Source organism: Microtus oregoni, unplaced genomic scaffold (assembly GCF_018167655.1).
Source record: "Microtus oregoni isolate MIOR12 unplaced genomic scaffold, Mior012 000029F_ref0000214, whole genome shotgun sequence".
Taxonomy (NCBI): Eukaryota; Metazoa; Chordata; class Mammalia; order Rodentia; family Cricetidae; genus Microtus; species Microtus oregoni.
In genome coordinates this window covers 509,571-529,089 of record NW_024543088.1, presented here as the reverse complement: position 1 = coordinate 529,089, position 19,519 = coordinate 509,571, and the positions used below count along the sequence as shown (strand labels likewise).

The window sequence follows — 19,519 nt, the reverse complement described above, 5'->3', positions numbered from 1 at the left end:
CCAGAGCCTCCTGCCCAAGTCAAGGACAGCATCCCAAGCCCTCACCTGTCCTACCTCATCCTATCCTCCCAGTCTTGATCCTTGACTGGTTGCTGACCCAGGCATCTGGCTTCTGGGTGGCTCACTGCACACACTTCTGCAATGTCAGGGTATCACCATGAAGCACCCATGTCAGGCAAGGCTCTAAGATACCCTATGGAAGAACTAGCATTGTCTAGATCCTTGATTTCCAGGCTGTGCCAGCACCGGTCTCTCATGCCCCGCAGCCCCAACCTGAGTGCTGAGTGACACTGAGGAGGTGGCATCAGTGCTCCCTGTGCAAAGGCCATGAAAGGCCATGACATGCCACAGGGCAAGAAGTGGCATACCAGCATTCAGACATCAGAGCAGAGATTTGAGGTTTCCTGTAGGAGCATCTCAGACAACACCTGCCTGTCAGTCCACATCAGCCCAGTTCTTTCCTAAGGGCCTGGAATGTCTCCGAGGCCAGGCCCACAGAGCACTGAACTTCTCAGTGTTGCCTAGGCTGCAGGGTCCAAGTCAGAATCCCCTCTTGCCACTGTCTTGAATCCATTTGCTCTGCCTAGCCTAGCCAATGCCAGCACTCCCATCCTGCTCAGCCTAGCCAATGCCAGCACTCCCATCCTGCTCAGCCTAGCCAATTCCAGCACTCCCATCCTGCTCAACCTAGCCAGTGCCAGCACTCCCATCCTGCTCGGTCCAGCCATGGCCAGCACTCCCATCCTGCTTGGTCCAGCCATGGCCAGCACTCCCATCCTGCTTGGTCCAGCCATGGCCAGCAGTCCCATCCTGCTTGGTCCAGCCATGGCCAGCAGTCCCATCCTGCTTGGTCCAGCCATGGCCAGCACTCCCATCCTGCTCAGGCCAGCCAATGGCCAGCACTCCCATTCTGCTCAGCCTAGCCAATGCCAGTATTCCCATCCTTCTCAGCCCACTGATAGCCAACACTCCCATCCTGCTCAGCCTAGCCATGGTTAGCCCTTCCATCCTGCCCAGCCATGGCCAGCACTCCCATCCTGCTCAATCCAGCTATGGCCAGCACTCTCCCCTCCGGTATCCACAGAGACTCTGATGTTGCAGTGTTTGACCCCAACCCCTGCCCAGGACCTTTGTGCAGCTCCTTGTGGGCAGCCTGGGAATCTTGAATAGAATTGTGGTCATAGGTTGAATTTGGAGGCTTGGCGCTGTCTATGCCTGCTCTTCTTGAGCCAGCGTGTTCTTGTCTCTTAGTTGGGGAATGCCTTTGTATCCCTATGGAACAAATCTGGTTTTGTCTTGATGTGAGAACTGTTAATGTACGAGATCGCTGTTTCTATGTGGTAGCTCCCAGTGGACTTTTGCTGCTTTCACCCCTCCCCCCTTTTCCTTTCCCTTTTATTTCTTTGCAGTGTTCAGATTATACCCAAGGGTCTTGGGTGTGCTAGCTAAGTGCTTTACCACTGAGTCACACCCCAGCCCCTCACTGGGGGATTCTAGGCAGGGGCTCGACCACTGAGTCACACCCTAGCCCCTCACTGGAGGCTTCCAGACAGGGGCTCTACCACTGAGTCACACCCTAGCCCCTCACTGGAGGCTTCCAGGCAGGGGCTCTGCCACTGAGCCACACCCCAGCCCCTCACTGGGGGATTCTAGGCAGGTGCTCTACCACTGAGCCACACCCCAGCCCCTCACTGGGGGATTTTAGGCAGGCATAGTACATTGAGACACATCCCCAGCCTTCTTTTTTATTGTGAGACTAAGTTACCCAGGTTGGCTTGGAGACCCACTGTTTAGTCCAGGCAGGCCTTGAACTTGGACCCACCTGTCTCAGCTCCCATGTAACTGGTATACCATGTATGCACCTCACACCCTACCATGGCTTAGCATCTTGTACGAGACAAGGATATGTCCTTCCTGACTCTACCTTGTGCCAGGGCTAGGAGCTGCTCTTGTACAGAGATGAGCTCAGCGCCTCTCCTGGCGTGGCCTCCAAGGCCTGTCTTCCTGAATGTCTGTGTAAAGTAAGATGCTCAGTAAGAGGACAGAGAACACAGACCGGCAGAGGTGAGTGCAGACTGCTCATGTTTATTAACGCTGGAGACTAAAAACAGCCAGCTTGCTGATGGGCATTAGCGTGGTGAATTTCCACAGGCACTGATTTCTTTTGATTGTTTATGAGCGGCGATGCACCCTCCCTATAAGCCCCTCCTCTTCTTGATGTCACCTCCTGCAGAGCTTAGTCCCTTGGGCCTACAGGCCCTCAGGCACCAGCTTCTTCTCCTTGCTAGAGCTCTGAACTTGCTGGAACCTTCTGCCTTCCCATGCATCCAGGGTCTTTATACTCCACAGACCCTAGCTTGGCCCCTTGGCCCCTCAACTACTGGTTTGAAGCAATCTGACTTGTCATAAGCAGTTTGGTCAGGAGACAGAGGTTATCTGGCAGGCTCACATGTGCCCGATGGTCCCTTCTTGCAGCAGTTTTGTGCCCTTCTAGCTTATGCCCATTGGCATCTCTACCTACAGCCTGCTCGGCAGCACACATGACCCAGAAAGCAGGCTGCTTGATTATGAGCTTCCTCTCTTGATGCATCTAAGGTTTTGGTGATCTCACTCTTAAATGACAAGGCAGCTTTATCTCCTTGGGGTCCTTGTGACAGATTTAGATTGGAAAGTTAGGAACCCAATGTCCTTTTGACTGTGCTGGAGATGGAACCCAAGGCCATGTGCATGCTAAGGGAGCTATCATCGCTGAACCACACCCCCAGTTCTCCACTGGGAGATTCTAGGCAGGTGTTCTACCACTGAACCACACCCCAGCCCCTTTACTGGGGGATTCTAGGCAGGTGCTCTACCACTGAGCCACACCCCAGCCCCTCACTGGGGGATTCTAGGCAGGTGCTCTACCACTGAGCCACACCCCAGCCCCTCACTGGGGGATTCTAGGCAGGTGCTCTACCGCTGAGCCACACCCCAGCCCCTCACTGGGGTATTCTAGGCAGGGGCTTTATCATTGAACCACTATAGAAGGCATGCACTTAGAGAAATCACTGTTACTTGTGACTAATATTTTTGGGTGAACTGACATTCTCTCACACACTGTGTATTGTCGTACAGCAAGGTACAATGAGAGATGAGCGTACTGGGACCGACATGGAGTCTCTGCAGCCAAACTGTTTCCATGGGGAGGTGAATGAATGGAACAGTTGCCAAGGATGAGCAGAGTTACATGGAAGGAGCAGTGCTATGCAAGGTGTGGCAGAGTTGGCACTGTTTAGCACCCTTTTCACCACCTGTGCCCAAAACAGATGGGCTAGGTTTGTCCAGGTGGCCCAGTCATAGCTACAGCCTTAGGGTAGTCCCTGTTCATATGAAGCTTGCTCTGTCTTGGTCATAGAGTATGATGCTGACAGAGATAATATTGACTCCAGTATTATAGATAAGACCGATTCTTAGGGGAAATGTCTTGAGGGGCTCCATGATGCTTGCTGTGTGCCATGGTCGTTGGAAGACTGCTCTCTGGTGCTAGATATGTTGGCCCAGGCCTTTCTTTGGTCTCAGCAGTCAGGAGGCTAAAGCAGATAGATAAGAAGATCAAGACCTGCCTAAGCCATATGAAGAACCCTGTTTTAGGGAAACCCAAACAATCCAAAAGCACCTTGCTTTAACCATGACCTATCAGGTCCAAAAGGATCAGCGGTAGGGCATGGGAGCAACATCCACACCCTGGGCTCACATGGGTCACTCATGTCCATGGGCAAATAAGTAGATGATTGAGACCTGGTCTTTCTATGTCATGGTACATTATTCAACCCAGAATTAAATCCTGGTTCCTGGTGCAGTATGGATACACCCTGAAGATACTAAGAAAAATAAGTCAATCTGCAAAACATCCATGCTGTCTGATTCCCTTGAATATCAAGTCTCTACAGCTGTAAAGTAGAGAAGTGGGAGCCAGGCTGGGGTGGGACAGGGAGTTAGTATTTAATGCCAGTTTCAGTTGGGGAAGATGAGGCATTCTGGATGGGTGGCAGGGCAGTCATGGCAGTATGGCACTGGGTGTGTTTAACACTCTGGGCTACACCCTGAGTCATGGATCAATGGGATATTTCATAGTTTAAAAACTCCTAAGAGGCTGGTCATGTGACTCGGGTTGTGGAGTGCTCACTTAGCATGCGTGAAGCCTAACCTTGCTCCCCAGCGCCACATAAACTGGGCATGGTGGTGCACACTCGTAATCCTAATAGTCGAGTTGTGGAGGCAGGAGGATGAGAAGTTCAGGGTCATCTTCCTGGCTTACATAGTGACGTCAAGGACAGCCTGGGCTACAGGAGACAGACTTTTTAAAAAAATTGAGAGAGAAAATGAATTAGCTTTGTCTGACAGATACCCGGGAACTGGGAGAGAAGCCCCACCATGCATATCAATATGCTAGGGCTGGTAACTCTCTGGTCCCGCACTCATGGACGCCTGCACATCCCTCATTGAACCTTGACCATCATCTCTTAATTGATCCTGCTACTGGTGGCCCATGTCCCTGCAGCTTCCTGCCAGCCCTTACCAAGAACTGATCTTGTGGGTGGACAGCAGCCGATTACTGTGCAGAGAGAAGCTTGTGAGAACAGAGCCTACTTGCTTCCCAGAGTTTCTTCTGGCTAGTCCCAGCCTAGGGACACTGGGGATGACAGTCTAAGCTATGGCCCGATAGACACAAACTGGACCCCCACCCCTCCTCCAAGAACAGTCTCCATTTCGTTCCCACATCCTGACTGCTATTATAGAAGCCTAGGGTGACTAACTTGGTCACCGACAGTGAGGCAGTTGTCATCTATGGGTCACAAAGCTGAGACTGGGATCCTGAGAACTGGCCCAGGTCATAGCTGGTGGAGCTGGACCCAAAGTTGATGTCATCTGGGTCCCACATATTGGCTGCTTAACCCTAAGTGTTGCCTGTAGATCAGTTACTGACCCTCAGCCTTCCTTGACCTACCTCTGCCCCCTGTCTCCCTATTTGATTTGTTGTGTGCATTGGGCTTGCAAGCCAGATGCAGAGAGGAAAGAGGGAGCACGGGTCCAGGAGCTTGGGACCACTCCTGATAACTCTCTGGCTTCTGCTGTGGCCAGTTATCCCTGAGCTTGGGTGTAACCTCCACAGTGACAAGTCCTCTGGCTGCCCTGCCCTGTGGTGACTGGTCCTGGTCACCAGCAAGCATCCAGCAAGCACTACATATCCTTAGGTGGTCCCTTTCTACTAAACCGCTGCCATGGTCCCAGACTCTTAATTTGGCTTTGCCAACTCTGGGGTTCTTTTGGTTTCTGAGCCTATCTAAAGCAAACTGGATCAGACCCAGCTTTTTGCTGAGAAAGTAAGGATGAACGAGGGAGCTAGTGACCCACAGGTGCCTCCAGGTGACAGAGGACCTTGGGATACAATACCTGAGACCTGTGGCCATAAGTGTTCTGATGAGACTCTACTGTTCCTTCTGTTTGCTGCTGTCAGCACTTCTGATGCCACTGGGTGGACAAGGGCTGTGGCATCTTTGCAAGGGCCTGGGTTTGCACCTGGTAGTGCCTCAGTGTGGTAGGCATCCTTACCTACCACAGTTCTTAGGGGTGTCTAATGAAAACCTCGGGCTCATGGATAGTATGGCTAGTGAACCTAAGGATCGCTGAGAGGTAGTCACCTGGACATGCCTAACATGGGTTTGGGGGTAGGCGCAGGCAGACAGGTGGTTACAGTCTGCATGGTTACAATGAGTTAACTAATGCTACTAAATTACAATTAGCATTTTAGCTTTGGGAGTGAGGAGGGACAGGTGGACAGGCAGACAGATCTTAAGGGTTGTGTTGGGTACATGGATAGATTTGAAAACATTGGTTTGGCTGACCCTTTGGCTTTTGACCCATGAGCCACCTAGGCAGCAGCTGCCTGCCCTAAAAAGCTGTTGCAACAAACATGCTCACATCTACCCACCCTGTTGACTTTTCCTAAGGACTTGGAGCCACTCAGTGATACTCACAGCATAGGAACAAACTGGAGCCTGTAGAGGAAGCAGCCACACGGACGTGTCCTAGAACATGAGAATGTGTTTGGGACTGTGGGATCACTGACTTCTGGGCTGGTCCGACTCTGTGGCACTGCCAGGAGGCCCAAGCAGAGCAGCTGAAGAAAGCTGACACTAGATTCCTGACGTGGCCACCAGCCCTCTCTCCTTCTTCCTGAGCTCTGAGTGCCTGGCCCAGTTCACTGGGTCTGTGCTTGAGAAAGTCAGAGACACTCCCTTCCCCTTGAAGCTGCATGTTTAGGCGTTGATGAATTGGTGTTGCCCAAGTCTGGTGCTGGAAGCCTGACTTGCAGCCCTGGGCAGTCCAACAGGAGCTTGGGAGAACCTGCCCCAAGGGCATCCTTGTCCCAGCTATACAAGGCCAATCCCCACCCTCCAAGTTCTTTCTTTTGTTGCTCAGCAAGCCCACAGAACCTGGGGTTCAAGGATGATACACAGAGGAGGCTGAGATCTAGGGTGGGCAGCTCCCTAGGCTGTTTCCTGTAAGGGGGCAGGGAGTTGCTAACTTAGAAGCCACCAGCCCTACCGTGGCTAAAGAAGACTTACCTGTAGTCCTCTGGGCCTGTGTCCTCAAGCCCAGCAGTCCAGTCTGGGGTCTGTGCTGGGTCAACACATCATGTCCTGTTTCTGATCTACCAGGAGTCAGGCACCCAAGGGTGTCATAAATAACTCTGACCTATGCTGGACCAAGCATTCTCCCTAGTCCTGTTCCTGGAGCTGCTTAGGGCAGGGCAGAAGTATGGCCCAACCTGGTCTCCTGAGCAAGCAAGTCGCACAAGCTGGGTGGGGCAGGGGAGACCACGCAGTGACCACCTGAGGGCCCTGTGGTCCATACTTGTAGACTTTGCTTCTTCCTCGACCCAGCTCTGCCCCTGCTCCCAGATCCAGCAGTCCACCAGAAGCCTCACTCTTGCTATGGAGCTGCGGAGCTCAGCTGGGAGAGGTATTGATTTAGTTTTGAGTCGAGCGACTTATAAATATGCATGAGGATCGGCGGTTATTTAACTGTGCTTTTTAATTCTCCCCGCGTTGCTGCTTCTTTCCAGCAGGGTCTCTTGGTATGCGAGTCAGGCACCCAGTGGCAGGCGGCCTTGGCTCTTAGCTTGCTGCCTGGACCTTCCCTAGGGCAGCTGGACACAGAGGAGTGAGGCTAGGGGCAGCTGTCCTCCCATGGGGACATAGGAGATCTAGTTAAATTTTCATTATGTTTTTATTTATTATTTAGTTTATGTGTCTATGTATATGAATATGCATGTACCATAAACATAGCACACGTGTATAAGGCAACCTGTGGGACTCACTTCTCTACTTCTCCCATATGGTTCCCAGGGATAGAACTCAGGTTGTCAGCATTAGCGACAAGTATTTTTTTTGCCTTTACCTACTGAGCCATCTCACTGGCTAGAAGGTTCTTTGTGCGTGAATCTGTGTCTGTGTCTCTATGTGTGTGTATGTGTGTGTGTGTGTGCGCGCGCATGCCTGCTATGTGCTTATATATGCCATGTGGATACTTATAGGTGCCCATATTCGATCCCCTGCAACTCTGAGATATCAGTTGTGACCCATCTGGTGCAGGTATTAGGATCCAAATTGGGTCCTCTGCAACATCAGTTGGCACTTGCTCTGTAGACCAGGTTGGCCTCAAACTCACAGAGATTGACCTGCCTCCCAAGTACTAGAACTAAAGGTATGTACCACCACCGCCCAGCTGAAGAAAGGTTCTTAAAGACCAGATTCACTAGGACTGGGGAATTAGTTCAGTGAATAGGAAGCAAGTTCAAATTCCTAGCATGCATATAAAATGCCAGGCGTGGCATATGCGTGTAACCTCAGCGTTGGAGGGTGGAAACAGGCGGAGCTCAAGAGTTTGCTCACTGGCTAAAATGGTGAGCTTCTAGTTCAATGAAAAGATGCTATTTCAAGGCAATAAGGCTAAGAGCAGTAGAGGAGCTCCCCCATGTCCAGCTCTAGCTTCCATATGTGCATGGGCCTATACATTTAACTGTATGCAGGACACTTGTACCTACCTATATATACCACATACAAAAAAGACCAAATTCACCATGTTCCCCCTGACAGAGGGAAACTGAGGCACTGGTGGCTAGGAGGTCCTGTGAAAGACCACCCATCCATTAGGGGAAGAACATACTACATGAACAGAATCCACCAGCTACTGGCCCACCCAGCCATGTGCCTCCTGATGGCCCGCTGGATGGAGAGTAGTTGCTGGTCACTTGAGCTTACATGGGCTTGAACAACAGATAGAAAGTAACAGAGTGGACAGGGGTGAGAAGAGTCACCTGTCTTTCCAGAAGTCCACACCATGCCCCGGAGGAGCCCCTGCACAGACCTGCCAGTGACCACTATCCACGGACCTGGCCAGGGGCCACCGAATGTCCCTGATGTTGCCACCCTCTCGCCTCACCCTCTGCCGGCTCCTGTGTATCCACGGTCATTAGCAGAAAACGTCAGCTCGCTCACTCAGCAAGTGAGATGTTTTTGTTTAGTCAATGATTGCATCGTGGCATCAAAGGAAGGTTCCAGAATTTTCCTTTTGAGATTCTTGTCAGTATCTCCACAGTTTCCTCAGCTGCGAATCAAACAAGGCAACAAATTTTAGCAGCAGATTACAGCCATTCTCCTCTTTCTTCTTCAAAGCTGTCAGCCTGCAGCAGACTCAGCGATGTTGCTCACTCGTTTCCATCTGCTTGTCTCGCATGCTTCACCGGAGATGGGGCTCCTTCATATTGGCACGGATGCCCCGGTCTGCAACAGGCAGCGGGTGTACCTGGGGAGGAAGCAGAGCTAAACCAGTGCCGAGACAGGATCTGGTGCTGTGGGCATAAGCCTGGCCCGTCTTGTCTTCTCGAGTGGTCTCTATTGCGTCGGCTGTAGATGGAGGGCACTTGGCTGCCTGGCTCCTCAAGTGCTCAAACATGCCCAGGCACAGAAGCAGGCATATCTAACGATCCCCTCTGGGTAGGTGGATTGGCACATTTTAGAAGGCACTGACCTGGTTCTGAGGCCTGTGGCACCCCCTCCTTGCAGCAAAGCCCTCGGTGTGTCTGATGGTAGTAGTAGCACATCTCTCTCTGGTAGTCTTGAGGCTACAGTAGCCTTAACACTGATGACACTCACACAACTTACCTCCTGCACCTTGTGGCCACCCCACCCATGCCACTTGGCTTCCCTTCTCAGACCAAGCCCTGGAACCCCTTTCCTTCAGCCCTGACACATGACTTGGGCACAGAAACCTAGGTGCTGGGTGCCAAGTGCGAGCACACATGACTGCAGACCCAGGAGATGCCCTTGCCTCTGCCTCGTCCATTTATGTGCTACTTCTGCTGCAACCCTTGCATCTCCAGGGGGCTGTTCCGGGACAAGAGTTCTTCAATTGGGATTGCTCTGCCTGCAGCAGTGGCCCATAATCTACCCAGGAGCAGAGATGTTGCATTGTCACAGGATGGAGGCGGGGCCATTTCTCTGGGCCTCTTGACTCTTTATGCTTCAGTTGGTGATCTGATTTCTGAGCCTGTGAAATACATTCTGGCCCGAGAAATGTTCTATTTGTTAAGCATTCATTCAGTAGACTCTGTGCCATAGCAGACACATTATCAGTACCAGCAGCACTGGGAGGAACAAGACAGACAACCCTGTCCTCACAGAGATGACCTCTGCTAGGGGACAGCTAATAAAACAAGTGTTTAAGATGATGCAGTGTGTCATAAGGTGCAGGTGCTGCGGAGAGGGGATGGCAGCAGTAGTGATGGGCTGTCACTTGTTGCCTGTCAGTTCGTAGCTGGGTACTTGTTTTGAGTAGGCACTGAGGCATCCCTGTGACTTCATGCTCAACAGTGTGAGACAATGGCTTGTCTTGGCATTCTTCATGGTAGGAGGGTCTCAGGCTGGACAGACTCAGCTGTGCTGATTGCCTCCTTCCTCCCCAAAGTCGATCTCTCTCTCTCTCTCTCTCTCTCTCTCTCTCTCTCTCTCTCTCTCTCTCTCTCATACTTGTTATGTAGCCCTGGCCGTCCTGGACCTATGTAGACCAGGTTGGCTTCAAACACCTAGAGGTCCTCCTGCTTCTGTCTCCTGAGTGCTGCAATAAAAGCGTGCACCAGCACACCCAGCTCTTCCGAGGAGTTGGTGGTGTCTTCTGTGTTGAATGCTCAGTATGGGGCTGTGGGAGGTGTTCCAGGCCTCAGTTAGCCCTCGTCTCTGTTTGAGATCCCTCAGCCCCAGCTTGTAAGCCTGTATAGCACACAGACTAAGGCTTGAGTTATGGTTTTTAAAGTCTTTAAAAGGAAAAATCAAGAACATCTTAGGCCACATGAAAATCTCTGTTTGGGTGAGTGTGGTTTCATTGGCACACATGACGCTCCTCCCTGCCAGTTCCCACGCCTGAAGTCTGTGGCTCTTTTCTCGCTGAGCTACCCAGTGGGCACTAGGACAGGCGAGCAGCTCTGAAGCCACCTGGCTCCACAGGCAGTATCAGGCTGGGCTCTGATTCCCTGCCCTGCTCCTAGTGCTTGGCCTGGGAAAGGAAGCCAGGTACTTGTCCAGCCCCAGGGCTGTCACAGCAGGCGTGGGTGATGGATTTCACATGCTTGGTTATCTCCCCGACTGGTGAAATTGCATGGAATAACAGACTGTTGAAATTGCACAAGTAACATCCTTTCAACCTGAAAGCCAGGGAGTCCGCTTTCCAGGAGCCTCTTCATCCCTGGGGCTTTACAAGGTTCTCTCTCAGGAAAGCTCTGAAGAGCCCGCCAGGCCGGCCCCCCTCCCCCCGCCCCGCCCCAGTTCTGACTGGTGGCCTCTTCCTTCCCCTCCCCCATGAGAATATACTCAGGATGTAGCCTGGGAAACCACATTTGCAAAGCCCTATTGTTCCCTGCGGGTGGCTCTGGGCACTTTCTACTCCCCATTTTCCTCCACCCCATGCTTACCAAACACACACACCCATCTTAGAAGACTGTAGGCTGGCAGTTTGCTTGTGTGAAGGCTCTTACTGTTCTTTTCCTGCCTGCGCTCCCTCCCACCCTGCTCCTGTTGTCCCCAGAAGCATATCTGGAGGGGTGTGGCCTGGGTGAGGTACCCCAGGTATAAGCCATACTGCCCTTTGGTGATATAGAAGGCCTATAACAACATATTTCATGGGATGTCGAGGCTTCTTGAGCACAGGCTGCCTCACTAATGTGAATCTTCCAGCTTCTCTGCCCTGTATCCAGTGGTCTGAATGGGTGGGCTGTTTCCCCTGCTTCCTCAGCAGGCATTGTGGGAGGATGGACTGAGGCCAGAGAAGCCAGGAAACCCTTATATGTTTATCAAGCTTCTAACACATTAAAAGACCTCAGATCTTACAAGGCCAGCTGAAGTCATCCCCAGGACCACACTGGATGGTGGTGTGTATGGACATGGAGATCAGTGACTCTTGCTTAGCAGCTACTGGCACCTGGGTCCTGAGGATTGGATCCCAAACCCAGCAGCATAGGGCTTGTCACATGCCAGTTCTCTGTCACCCAGTCCCAGAAAGAGATCTCCATACCTCTATCCCGCGTTCTGTAGCAGCCCTATTACATATCCAAGAGTAGGGGCATCTGAGGAGAGGTTGGTCAGAGAAGACATCTAACTTCCCGTGTCACTTCAGTTCCCACAGAAGTCTGTCTTAGACACAGTTCAGGAAGTGCAGGAGGTACGTGGGTCCCTTTGCTGTGTAGTATAGTGCGGTCCCCACACCACTGTCTACTCAGTGCCCTGCCAGAATGCACTGCCCTTCTGCATGGGATGCCCGCTTCACACTAGGCATGTGGCCTGCATTGACTGCAGTATAGGCTTTCCGGGTGGCTCATGTGTGTACATTCTATGCCCATTGGCTCTTTGGGTTCCATCTGTTGAAGTCCCTGTTCATGCGTCTTGCCCATTTTTCAGTGGCTGATATTTTGATGACTTTTGAGTTGTGAATGACGTCTAGCTGTGAACTGACCAGGCAAATGAACTTTGAAGGGCAACTCTGTCCTGATGTTCATCCCTTCCCGGGGGCCCAGAGGACGTTCAAGCATACTGTGTGCTTCTTCCTGCCCCACCCCACCCCCGCCACAGTCCTATTTTTTTTCCTTTGCCTTTTTGCTACAGGGTCTCACTGTGTAACCCAGATTAACCCATGATTCTCAAACTCATAATTCCCCTGCCGCAGCTTCCATTCATTTCTCTCGTGTCAGTGCATCCTCAGTGTGCTGTCCGGACGGCAGTGCTTCCTCACTCTCCATCTGTACCTTTGGGCGCTGGAGGGACGACTGAAGAGCGCCTATGTGGTACTCTATAACTGTACCTCCAGTTCTAGGGGTCCAACGCCCTCTTCTGACCTCTGTGAGTATCAGGCACTCATGTAGTGCACATAATATACTCCAGGAAAAACACTCATAAAATAAATAAATATAAAATTTTTTAATCTTGCCTTTTATATCTTGACTTGCCTTCCCTGGAATTGGTGTCTGTGTGTAGTGAGAGATAGATAGAGATCATAGAGGCACCCTGGCCACCCTCTCTCCAGTGCTGCTCGGCCTCAGTCACTGCTTCTGGAACATGCAGAGACACCTACTAGAATCAGCCACCTCTTCTGTGGTTGTCCCTGGCTATGGGGAGCAATGACAGGTGGGTGCCACTCATGGGCATTGTTAGCTGTAGGCACCAGAGTGAGGTCTGTGGGAACTCTCCTTCCTGCAGCCATAGTTCCTCTGTAAATCTGAAGCCATTCTAGAGAGCAAAGGCACTCTTCCTTTGTTCATTTCTGGGCCTCCTTCTCACAGACCTCTTGTTGAGAGGAGTAGATGACAGGCCTCACAGGATAGACATTGTGAGCCTGGTCACTCATCAGGATCACGGGGCAGGGGTGACTGTAAATGCAGCAGGTTACACATGGTAGGCAGGGGCCCTACCACTGAGCCACACCCCAACCCCTCACTGGGGGATTCTAGGCAGGTGCTTTATCACGGAGCCACACCACAGCCCCTCACTGGGAATTCTAGGCAGGGGCTCTACCACTGAGTCACACCCCAGCCCCTCACTGGGGGATTCTAGGCAGGTGCTCTACCACTGAGCCATATCCTATTCCCTTACTGCTGGGTTCTTCCTAAGTGTTGTACCATTGATGTACCACTGAGCCTCATCTCCAGTTCTTTTTCCTTTGAGACAGGATCTTGCCAAATAGCTCAGGCTACTCTTTACTCAGTCTGTGGCCCTAACTGGCCTAATATGTGGAATTGTCCTTCCTCAGCCTACTATGTAGCTGGGTGCCTCTCATTCCTTCTGGAACTTGGCATTGCACTTGGGATTTAGGTAGACTGAGCAGGGAATTGGCATGGTGGAGCACCTGTGGTAGCCCTAGGGGAGGAAGACTGCTTTACTTGTCAGGCTGAGTGGCCTCTGTGCTCCCAGGGACCAGCATCCATACTGGGAAGGGGCAAGTGCTCCTGCACACACTGGACGAAGGTGCTGAGATGGCTGTCACACCTGTGGCCACCCCACACCAGTGTTCCACCAAAGGCTCCTTCCTCAGCTGCCTGGATGGATGCTCCTTGCTTGTGCTCTGCTCTTGAGCTCCTCATCCACACCCAGTGACCCTATGCTGTGCTCACTCCTCTAGGGTGACTACAACCAGAGTCGAACCAAAGTGCTGCACATGAGCTTGAACCCGACCAGCATGGCCAGACAGCACCAGCGTGAGGACCATGACCGGTTGCAGGGGGAGTGTGAGCGACTTCGGGGACTTGTGCACGCCCTGGAGAGAGGGGGCCCCATCCCTGCTGATCTGGAGGCTGCCTCCAGCCTGCCGTCATCTAAGGAGGTGGCAGGTAGGTCCCCTCACCTAGCCCTCTGGTCTCCAGAGAGAAATCCACATAGGGCATCTGGGCTGAGTGGATGGACAGAGCCCACTGGCCCTTGCAGCCAACTGAGACATATTGCTTCCTTGCAGGCTTCACAAACAGGGTTAGTCATCCAAGTTTGCAAGCAGCTAAGATCTTCTCAGACCCCCCAAAACAAATTAATACCATTTATCAGTTTATATGTGGCCCATTAATCATGAGTAAATCCAATCCTCCAAGAAAACAGGGCCATCGTTCACTGGCCTAAGCACACGTCACAGAGCCCAGGGCCCTTTGCAACCAGCCCCTAGATTCCAGGGAAGAGCAAAGCTAACTAACACAGGCCGTGACTCTCACTGCCCCCTCCAGTCTGTAAATCAGGGTGACAACCATCAGAACATGCACCTGTCATCCCTGATGCATTGTAGTAGCCACCGACATCAGTCACTGAGCCTCACTGAACATGGCAGCCCTGAGATCCTGCCCCAGCTGTTTTGCTCTGTGCTGGGACTTGCAAACTTGTGTGTGCAAGGGAGGGGTTTGTACTCGGCCTGGATCAGGAGGGAACCAGGACAAGGGCATGCTGGAGGCAGGTCCTGCAGCAACCCTGCCTACCCTGAGACCACTCTTGTCTCCTGACCCTTAGGGGCATTTGTGCAGTGCTGGGGCTATGGGCCACTGTTGTCTTGGGGTTTATGTCTCGCTTGTGGTTTTCAACTACTTTTTATCCCGTGAAGCACTCCTGTTTCCTTTTTGTGTACTTGTGTGTCTTCTGGTCCTGTGGAGGCACTTGGCATTTCCAGTGAGAGTCCTTGAGCCAGGGAGGATGGAACTGTCATCAGAGAGTCCTTCCTGCAGTGTGGATCTCAGTATGGAGTGGCAGAGACAGGTCCTTCTGGTGTCTCATTCCTGCATTCGTGTTCTTTCTTCCTTCTGGTTGTTGCATTTACCCTGGGCCTTCATGAAGGGTTCCTGAAGACACTGTTGCACAGAACCTAGGGACCCTGAGATGGGTTGAAGGCATGCAACAGGGGCGTGGTACCCTGAGGATCCAGCGTCTGATCAGGAATGGCTGGTACACCCTCCCTTATGCCTCTGTTAGTCTGAGGAGCTGTGAGCAGCAAACAGTGCTTTGGGGCTCCACACAGAGTGCCTACAATAGAGAAGATCCTCCTTATGGCTTGTCATTATCATCTGCATTATACCCACAGTCTTATTGCCTGGCTATAGGGACCCCTGTCAGCCTCAGGTGCACTGGCTTGACAGGTCTCCAGTTTGTGAGTCCAGTTGTTCCTGTGTCGCTGTTGGTGTCATCTGTGAGTGGCAGATAGGATGGGCCAGGACCCTGCGCCTCTCGGGAGCTCAGAAGACCATGTTGGCTTACACTGTTGTTCTTCTCATGAGCAGTGTCATAGGTGTGTGTGTGAAGTGCATATTTGCACTGCCCACTCCTTCGCCTCCACCCTTCTCCCATGTCAGGTTTTCAGACCGAAGGAACTTGACATTGACCCTCTTAAGTCCCATGTGTCTGTTTTTCTGCACACCAAAGTGTGCAGATATGTAAAAGTGTGCAATCTAGTCTCGAGCCCAGTTCCCTTGGGTCTCAGACCACTTGCTCTCTCCAGGAGAGTAGAAATGAGTCCTATCAGCCCTGAGCTTCCAGGCTACAGCCATTACACTACTGAACTTTCCACGTCACCAGCATTGGCAGGCAGATGGAGGAGACCCCTACAACAGATGCGCCCGCCTGTCATTGGCTCCCAGGAGCACAGAGTCCAGCTGGGCTGTTTAGGGAGACAGTTCAGGGGGTTTCTGGCTCCTCCTGAAAAAGGCTGACCCAGGGACCAAAACCCAATCTCCCATTGCTTCCCTGGCTCCACGTGTGGCCCCCTGCTATCTGTGGCCACTGCCAGTGAGCTGGTTAATTGCAGTTTAATTAGGCATGCATTTAAATTAAAACAACCTCATCTTGTCGGAGTGACACATTGGAGATGATCAAATTTGTCACTGCTTGGCTGGGCCCAACGGATCCCAGAGGTGTCTCTGGGGAAGAGAGAAAGGAAGCTGGCTTGTGTCGCATTTTTCTTTATCCTCAGCATTTCTGTCCTAGAAGTGAAGATTCTCTCCAGGACCTAGTTTGGGGCTTTGGGGTGGGGTATGGATTAACTCAGGTTCTTCCTCTGTAGCTCAGATTGGCCTTGAACTCTCCATTTTCCTGTTTCAGCCTCCTAAGTGCTATAATTAAAAGCATGCACCATTAAGCCTGACTGGAGTTGAGGCTTAAGCACTTGGCACTTGGTTGGCACTTGGGCCTGAGGCTCCATGAGCTACACTCTGCTTGGACCACGTGACTTCAGGGTCGCTACTATTCTTCACACCGATGGTTCTGACTCTGGTACCTAGGTCAGCTGTGGTGGCGAGGAAGGCTCAGGGATGCGCAGTGCTCTCAAGAGCTGAAACCAGCTTGGCAGCTTTACTTGATTTATAGGCTAGTCACAGTCCCTGCTCTCTTCGGGAGGGCCGCACCTCCCAGGCTTTAGTCTACTCAGATATAACGAGGGTGCAAGCATGGTCTTCGAGTAGCTTAAATGAGAAAAGAGATGTAGGGGCTTTGTCTCGGGTGTCCCCACACAGCTGTTCATGGCATCCTGTTCTGGGGAGATGTCAGCTGTTTGTTTTGAGCCTCAGAACCAGTGTTGCAGGTCTGTAGAATGGTGCTGGCTGAGCAGGTACATCCCCGATGCTGTCCCCACAGCCCCCATGCTCATGCAGAACAGCAAAGTATCATTGCTGTATATGTGCTCTGTGTCAGGGACAGGGACACAGAAGGACCACATTTAAAAAAACTCAAAACAAAACAAAACCTGACACTGTTTTCAACAATCCCCAACAATGCTTGGTATGCTGTAGAAACTATGAAATTCAGAGCTTGGTACCATAAAGTTTTATTGAAACTTGACCACCCTGTTGTTAGTAATGTCCACAGCAACAGGAATTAAGCTCCCCGAGACTAATAGAGGTGCCTCCTAGAGTCCCCCAGTGAGGGGCTGGGGTGTGACTCAGTGGTAGAGCTCTTGCCTAGAATCCCCCAGTGAGGGGCTAGGGTGTGGCTCAGTGGTAGAGCACCTGCCTAGAATCCCCCAGTGAGGGGCTGGTGTGTGGCTCAGTGGTAGAGCACCTGCCTAGAATCACCCAGTGAGGGGCTGGGGTGTGACTCAGTGGTAGAGCGTCTGTCTAGAATCCCCCAGTGAGGGGCTGAGGTGTGACTTAGTGGTAGAGCATCTGTCTAGCTGTGGTTGAGGGTCCTGGGTTGAGCCCCAGTACTTGGGGGCTGGAAGGACTTCTTAATTAAAAGTGGTGAAAAGGATGAGTCTGAAGTTTAACCTTTCTGAACAACATCATCTCTTCTTAAAAATAACCCTCAAAGTTACACCCCGACACAAACACCGTAAGGGATGTAGATATCAGGTGACAATTCTGACAGGAGGAAACAAAGCTCTCTCCCTACTCATTAGTCAAAGAAACACACATTCGCAGGAGACATTCTGCTAGCTTGTGTCTTAGGGCACATGTGCTAAAGGAACAGTTTGGGCTGTCCATATCTGTATGGCACTGCTGTGTATGGTGGCCCAATCAAGACTCTCACAGTTCTCTCACCAATATTGAGTCATCTTCTCCCCTAGTTCCAGGTGTCTACTCCTAGATCAGGGCCAACTGCCTGCCCTGTTCCTTCCTGTGTCTAGAGCCTTGTCTCCAGCATGGCACCCAGCCTCCTGCACCTGGCCGAACACTCAGGATTTAATTGACCCACTAAGTTAGTCCCTCATTGGGTGATGCTCCACGGTATTCCCTCCTCGTGCTCCTGAGGTAACCCTGGTGATGCTGTGGGGGATGGAGTGTGAGCACAGTGCTGTCGTCTACCTTGAACCTGAGGAAAGCAGGGCACCAACTGCTTTCAAACCCCCAAGGAGGAGGCTGGAGTCACCCAGGGTTCCCTGCCAGGCCCTCAGGGTAGCCCACTCTTGAACCATGTGACTGGGTACATGTTCTGTTAGACTTGTGCTATGGACCGATTGCGTTTAGGGAGAGTGAACAGATAGAGGTTTGAGATGCTTGTGGCTACATTTAATAATGTACACACATACTTATTCAAGTGGAGTGAGCCTGCCATGGACACAGAGAACAAGGTCAGCCTCCCAAGGATTTCAGGGAGACCTAGGGAGGGAACCCTAGATAGTCACTGAAACCTCTAGAACAGGGGTGTAGCTTGACTACCACTCAGGGCACATGGTATCCATGAGTCCAGTGTCAGGAAGTCCAAGAAGCATGGCAAGACTCCAAAGCCGACTTCCTAGAAGGTGCTCTGGCTGCTGTTGAACCCCAGAAACCAACATTCTGCACAGAACCTAAAAGGGCCTCATATCTCCTCACATGCTTTCATGGAGCCAGGAAAGTAGAGCACCAGGACGACAGCCATAGGAGCAAGCCCACAGTGACCGGCATCATTATCATAAAGTCCACAGGCATGCATGCTGCCAGGGACTGGGAACACCTGTCTTTCTGTAGTCATGTCCCTGCTAGGTACTTTATCAGAGCCACAGACATAAAGCTGGGACAAATATCAGCTGCTCAGAATGTCCTTAAGTAAGAAACAAAGCACTTCCCAGTCTGTACTTGGTATTAACAATGGTTACTGGGTCGGTTGTCATTCACACCTGTAATTCCAGTACTCAGAGCCCCAAGTTTCAGACACCCTGAGCTACAGAGTGAAATCCTTATCAAATGAAAGGGAAAAAGAGAAACAGAAAAGAAAAAGTCAGAATTAGTGAGATGATGAATGAAATAGAGACAAACAGAAACCACGAAAACCAGAGTCTCTCTTGTTAAGTTAATACACATGTAATGAGCAGCAGTAAGTCCTTGGGGACCATCTGACAGACGGCACCAGGACAACTTTCTGGTGATCTGGACAAAGATGGATTTAGGCCTTGATTCTGAGCCCACACAGGGAAGAGACTATGGAGGGAGAGTCTGCAGCTTCAAACAGAAGGAATCAGCTGGCATAGTCCAGAAGCAAATAGGCGTATTTATCAACTCACTAAGGAACCTTCAAAGCCTGAGCCAGGCCTGTTGGTGCAGGCTGTCACCACAACCACTTGTGAGGCAAAAGCAGTGGGGAGCTCAAGTTGAAGGCCATTCGGGGAGACTTTGTGAGATACTGTCTCCCTACAGTGAGCCCTTACAGCAAGATGGGAACTGGAGGCTGAGCCTCTTATGCTGTTCATAGGCCAGCTAGTCTGGGTACTCACTGGTGAGCAGAGACCCTCCCTCAGACTAGTGGAAGGTGATGACCAGCACAGAGATGGTCCTCTGACCTTCACGAGTGCATTATGACATGTGTCTATGCACACAAGCACATGCTCACGCACATATCATACATACATATATCACATGTTTTGCGTGTCATACACACATCACATACGTGTCTGTACATAAAAAGGTTTTTTTTAAAAAAAAAATTTATGAGATTTAACTGCTGACTTCATAGGCTGAAAGAGGCTCTCACACTCTACCTCAGGTCATTTACAAACT

At 51.4% G+C, this 19,519-nt stretch overlaps 1 protein-coding gene across 1 annotated transcript in view; it reads left to right on the top strand.

Annotated features, from left to right (window-relative positions):
- Positions 1-19,519, top strand: part of LOC121464955 (mitotic spindle assembly checkpoint protein MAD1) — a 319,326-nt gene that overhangs the window by 221,293 nt on the left and 78,514 nt on the right. The window contains exon 16 of the mRNA XM_041678089.1: positions 13,708-13,915. Coding sequence (XP_041534023.1) covers positions 13,708-13,915 — 208 coding nt within the window. The remainder of the gene's footprint in view (positions 1-13,707; positions 13,916-19,519) is intronic.